Source organism: Chrysochloris asiatica, unplaced genomic scaffold, assembly GCF_000296735.1.
Source record: "Chrysochloris asiatica unplaced genomic scaffold, ChrAsi1.0 scaffold00110, whole genome shotgun sequence".
Taxonomy (NCBI): Eukaryota; Metazoa; Chordata; class Mammalia; order Afrosoricida; family Chrysochloridae; genus Chrysochloris; species Chrysochloris asiatica.
In genome coordinates, this window is record NW_006408628.1 from 5,028,377 (window position 1) to 5,034,614 (window position 6,238).

General features: G+C 40.8%; 1 protein-coding gene across 1 annotated transcript in view; it reads left to right on the forward strand.

Annotated features, from left to right (window-relative positions):
* Positions 1-6,238, forward strand: part of XRCC5 (X-ray repair complementing defective repair in Chinese hamster cells 5 (double-strand-break rejoining)) — a 110,537-nt gene that overhangs the window by 54,790 nt on the left and 49,509 nt on the right. The window contains exon 14 of the mRNA XM_006867857.1: positions 772-968. Within this exon, the coding sequence (XP_006867919.1) occupies positions 772-968 (197 nt within the window). The remainder of the gene's footprint in view (positions 1-771; positions 969-6,238) is intronic.

Consider the following 6,238-nt stretch of genomic DNA (forward strand, 5'->3'; position numbering starts at 1 on the left):
GAAAGATTTACAGCCTCAGAAACCCTGTACAGGGTCACTGTGAGTCGGAACCGACTCCACGGCACATAACAACAACAACAACCAACTTCTTCAGTCTGAAATTGACCAACCATACAATTAAGATATATTGATATTTACTGATGATTGAAATGCAAAGGTTGGAAGCAAAGAGGAAATGTCAGTAGTTTGAAGATATGGCCTTAGAGATAGAAATGATGCTCTAAATAATCATGATAGAATAGTATGCATAAGAGAGGTCCAAGGATTTTAACTAAAAAACTATAGTCCCAGATTGTGGAAGGCTCTTCGAATTACATGCTTTAGGAAAGCTTGTAGGTTATGTATAGTATGTTCCCCAAGTAGTTAGAGCAAGAGCTTCTTTTAATAATCTGAAGCTCCTTTCTAGGAGATCTGCTGGAGATATTGCTGCTAGACAGGTTTGTTTTTACAGTGAGTTTTAGACATTGGCAATGTCCTGTTAACAAAGGTGGTTGTGGGTCAGTCCTTTTTATCTGTTAAGTACCTTATGAAGCACATAGCCATCCCACAGTAAAGATGGAGAATCCTTGATCAGGAAAAGTAAAATGAAGCCATATGTGATATCTAGTCCTTGTGTAGCACCATAGGATAAGCACGCAAGTCGCTTTGAACCTGCAAGGTTGGTGATTCTGACTCATCAGCCTCTCCTTGAAAACCCTATACAGGGTTGCTATGAATCAACCAACTCAACGGCACTTAACAAAAACAACTATGTTGTACTTTTTCCAACAGTGTCTGCTGCACAGAGCTTTACATCCCCAGAAGCCTCTCCCCCCAATTCAGCAGCATGTTTTGAATATGTTGAACCCCCCCACTGAGGTGACAGCTAAGTGCCAGGTTCCTCTCTCTAAAGTAAAGACTCTTTTCCCTCTGGCTGAAGCCATCAAGAAAAAGGATCAAATAACCGCCCAGGACATTTTCCAAGACAAGTAAGTACTCTGTGTAGTTACATTTGACGTTGGGATATGTAAGACTGCTGGTGGTTTTACAGGGGCTCCGTAGAGCATACTGCTAGTGGAATTATAATGTGGAAGGAAGAAATCTTTGGATGTTGGACCCTTGCTTGAACATATTGTCTCTAGCATCAGTAAGAGGAGGGTCTCTGTCTGTCCATTGTTATATTTCATTCTTACTGTTCGCTTGGGATTCAGAGCTGCCTTCTGAGTGGTTGGCTTTGATCAGCATCAAACTCCTGGTGAACAGGGAGACTAAGTAAAGCTTTTCAAAATCTAAATTTTATCCTTTTTAAAGTAAGGTGCTGTGAATCAGGGGAGAGGGCTAAGGATCCTAAATTAGGTGTCCCCAGAAGATCAACCAGGTTTTGGAGGAAAACCGGGAATAGGAGTGAAAAATTTGACCATTCTTTAGCTATTTATTCTACTGGTTTGCAAATTCTAGTGAAGCGTTAGTAGTTGAAGCATTGCAAAATGTCTGTCTAATAATCCTTAAACCAAATCTAGCTTCCAAGTGGCTATTAAGTTTTTTGTTTTGTTCTGTTTTTTAACCCCTTGCATCAGATTCTGTATAGAATCTGTTCTAATTTCCATTTAAAACAAAACAAACAAGCAAAGAAACTCCAGTTCTTGTACTTGGTTTTCCAGATTCAGTTGAGTATATAACATTGATTTATCAGATTTAGGACAACTAGTTATTGGTGACTATTTTGCCCTGGAAGCAGAATGATATATTCATTTCTTTAGGTGGTATTTTGAAATCCAGTTTCAGGCCAGAATTTCCTTCATTTTAGTTTGATTTCCTTCCCACAGCTGTCTCTTTATTGACAGAGTAAAGGTTACCTTTGTAAATACCCCTGTGTAGGAGTCCTGGTTGGCGCTGTAGGTTAATGTGCCAGAGTGCGAAGTCAGTTTGAAATGCAAGGTTGGTGGTTCAAGCTTACTAGCTGGTCCTTGGAAACCCTACACAGGGTCACTATGGGTCGGAAATGACTCAATGGCACTTAACAACAACAAAGGAGTATTGAGTAATTTCCAGAAGCCTTCAAAGGTTTTCAGATTGTTCATTTAGTGAATGATCTTCAAAGCTGAATAGAAAGCTTTGTATTTTTGGTGGCTTTGCATCTTTGGTGGAGGTTAATATACTAAGCATTGTCAGGATTGAAGCAAATTTATGGGACTGGTAAATCCCATAATGTACATTCCTAAACATATCCTGGAGAGGCTTCCATTTATTTTTAGTCGACCATCCTTTCTTCACCAGTGTAGAGATGGAAGAAATACGGAGGTAAAAGAGTTGAATAGAAGGTTTCAAAAGGCAGCTCAAGAAGACAAAGTCAAACGTAACGGAATTTGAAAAGACCTAGAGTTAGAAAACAAAAAGGGAAGGACACACAGCATTTCTCAAACTGAGGGAACTGAATTAAAAATTCAAGCCTCAATTGCAATATTGAAGGATTCTATGAGCCAAATATTGAATGATGCAGAAAGCATCAAAAGTGATGGAAAGAATACACTGAGTCACTGTACCAGAAAGAGACAGTCGATATTCTGCCATTTGAGGAATAGTAGATCAATAGCCAATGGTTCTGAAGGAAGAAGTCCAAGGTGCGTTGAAGGCATTGGCAAAGAACAAGGCTCTGGGAATTGATAGAATACAAATTGAAATCTTTCAACAAACTGATTCAGCACAGGAGGCACTCACTCATCTATGCCAAGAAATTTTGGAAGACGTCTATCTTTGTGCCCATTCTTCCAAGACTGGAAGAGGTCCATCTTTGTGCCCATTCCAAAGAGAGGTGAGTCAATGAAATCATTGGACAATATCATTAATAGACTATACAAGCAAAAATATCCTTTAAAATAACTTTTAAAAGACTTCAATCATACATTGACAGAGAACTTCCAGAGGTTTAAGCTGGTTTCAGAAGAGGATGTGGAACTAGGAATTCATTGCTGACATCAGATGGATCTTGACTGAAAGCAGAGAATATCAGAAAGTTGTTTACCTGTGCTTTATTGACTACGCAAAGGCTTTCGATTGTGTGGATCATGACAGGCTATGGACAACATTGCAGAGAATTAGTATTCCGGAACACTTAATTGTGCTCATGTGGAACCTTGTACATAGACCAAGAGGTGGTTGTTCGAACAGAACAAGGAACACTGAATAGTTTAAAATTAGGAAAGGTGTGCAGCAGGGTTGTATTCTTTCATTGTGCTTATTGAATCTCTATGCTGAGCAAATAATCCAAGGAGCTGGATTGTATGAATAGAAACGTGGCAGCAGGATTGGAGGAAGACTCATTAACAACCTGTGATATGCAGATGATACGACCTTGCTTGCTGAAAGCAACGAGGACTTAAACTGTTTACTGATAAAGAGCAAAGACCACAGCCTTCAGTATGGCTTGCACCTCAACATAAAACAAAAATCCTCACCACTGGGCCACTATATAACATCCATATAAATGGAGAAAAGATTAAAGTTGTCAAAGACTTTATTTTGTTTGAATCAACCACCAACACTAATGGAAGCAGCAGTCAAGAAATCAAACAACATATTGCATTGGGCAAATCTGCTGCAGAAAACTTTGTAATGTGTTGAAGAGCAAAGATGTTTGAGACTCAGGTGCACCAACCCAAGCATGGTACTTTCAATAACCATGTGAAAGCTGGACAGTAAATAAGGAAGATCATAGAAGAATTGATGCATTTGAACTATGGTATTGGAGGAGAAAATTAAAAGTACCATGGACTGCCAGAAGAACAAACAGATCTGTGTTGGAAGAAGTAGAGTCAGAATGCTTCCTGGAGGCCAGGATGGCTGCACTTGGTCTCTCATACTTCAGACATATTGTCAGGAGGGTCTGGTCCCTGGAGAAGGATAGCATGTTTGGTAAAGTGGAAGGTCAGAGAAAAAGAGGAAGACACCCAGCGAGATGGATTGGCAGTGTCGACAGTGAGGGGCCCACATGTAGCAATGATTGTGAGAATGGCACAGGACTGGGCAATTTTCGTTCTGTTGTGCATAGGATCACTATGAGTTGGTACTATTCTATGGCTCCTAAGAACTACAGTCCTTCCTTCAACATAGAAAGACTGCTGCTTTCCTGCTGCTGTTCTCACCTGCAGCAGGTCAGTAAAACTGAGCCCTCCTCTCCCATGCAGGCTTCTTTCCTCTCACCACAGACACGTGGCCATTCTCTGTGTATTAAAACCTCCGGGTCATGATCTTGATTACCTTCTGGCTTTGTAGGAAGGAAATGGGCCATTTCCCTCCTCCAGTGGATTAAAATGGAAATTAGAAGGCAGTTGTTCCATGATTTGATGCCTGCTATGATTATTTCTCAGCTCCAGTCCTACCACTAACTCTCAGGAATCTAGAATGTGTCGAACTTCTAGCTGCTGCTTCCACATTGACTGTGGTACAGCCTGGTTATCTGACAACACTCACACATACCTACTCATACACCTATTTTCCATCTTCCTCAGAAATCTTAGTTTTTAAAGACTACAGAAATGATGCATTTAATAAGTATTTATTGAAAACCTCTTCTCTCTCCAAGAATGACTCAGTTCCTTTTGCAAGATTGTTAAAACTACCAGTTTTTATGACAAAGTTCTAGTCAGCTTTAGAAGTCTTTTTCTTGATGGGAAAAATGACTAACAATTAGCACTGTGTATATTGAACATTCCTGAACCCAAGGTAGCGTTTTTCCAGTGCTGGGTGAAGAGTGAGCAAGTGTCGGTTCAGGAAGTCACTAATTGTTTCAGCTTTGATACTATTGGTCTGACTTTGATTAAATACTTTTTCCCATTCTGAAATTTTCTCATTTCTAAAAGCAGCCTTATCTCAGAGATATTAAAAGGGACAGTGGAATCTCAGATCTTGAAACATTTTGGGCTATTTGGAGGGAAGACAATAGTCAAAACCCAAAGCGATAATAGTAACAAAACAATAAAATCTTTGAACATTTGAGGTCTGCACCTTTTGATCCTTATTGTTAGAAGTGATTTCTTCATTTTAAGAGGATAAGAGGACCATTTGACAGTATAGTTAACCTTAATCATATATAAGCGGTGTTGTTAGGTGCCATGGAGTTTTTCCAACTCCTAGTGACCCTCTGTACAATAGGACAACACATTGCCTGGCCCTGTGCCATCCTCATAATCATTGCTATGTTTGAGTCCATTTATGCAGCCTCTGGGTTAGTCCATCTCCTGAGGGTCTTTCTCTTTTTCACTGACCTTCTACTTACCGAGTATTATGTGCTTCTCCTGTAATATGTCCAAAGTACATGTTGTTGTTGTCGTCAGGTGCCATCAAGTCGGAACTGACTCATAGTGACCCCATGCACAGCAGAACGAAACAATGTCCAAAACATTAGTTTTGTATTCATTCTATCATACATCGTTTCATTGCCATAGTTACCATCCCGTCCATGCATCATCACCCAACCAAAGGGTATACCTTACAATCCCCCCACCCCCACCCCAGTCCTCAGCACACAGCCCCTTTCCCTCTCTGGATCTCAAGTCCTCAGCCACTCCATCTCTTCATGTCATCATGTCATCCTCTCTGTCTTCATCTCAGGCCTCACTGCTTCTCTGGGTGGGGTCTCGATCTCCGCTCTTCTCCAGTGATTGTCCCAGGGTTTTCCGCTCCTAGAATGAAAGGTTAATCATTCCCCTCCTTGCTATAAAATATCCACCTTTACATTTCCAGTCCTCACAATCAGTCCTGATAACAATTATTCACCCTTGCATCACAAGAGACCCATCTGCATTTCTTTTCATCAGCCTTTCCTAGACAGGTTGGGTACTACTCACTGAAGACTCTACCATCCTCCCCGCCCTGTCGATCTAGGTTCCCTCTTGAAAGCTTACTAAGCCAGTCACTTGTTACCTTTGTATCCCTCCCCCAATTTTGAGTAGCCAATGTTCAAGTTGCCCATCCCTATCTGCTCTTTGTGTGGAGGGGGTGGGAGTAATTCTTGGAGTAGGAATTTGTTTCCTCTTTTGAGCTACTGCATTTATAGGTGCAGGTCAAGTTTATCAAGTTGTATCAGATGACACTATTTTTTTCTTTTTCTCCCCTCTTCTTTCTTCTTCGGGTTGAGCTCTGTTCATCCAGTCATTGAAGCCAGGTCAAGTGGGTATCATCTGCAAGTGTGGGTGTTCTTGCGTCTATCCGCCCTCTTCTTATCAGCTGATCGCTTTGCTCCCCAGTCTAGTCCTCTGTG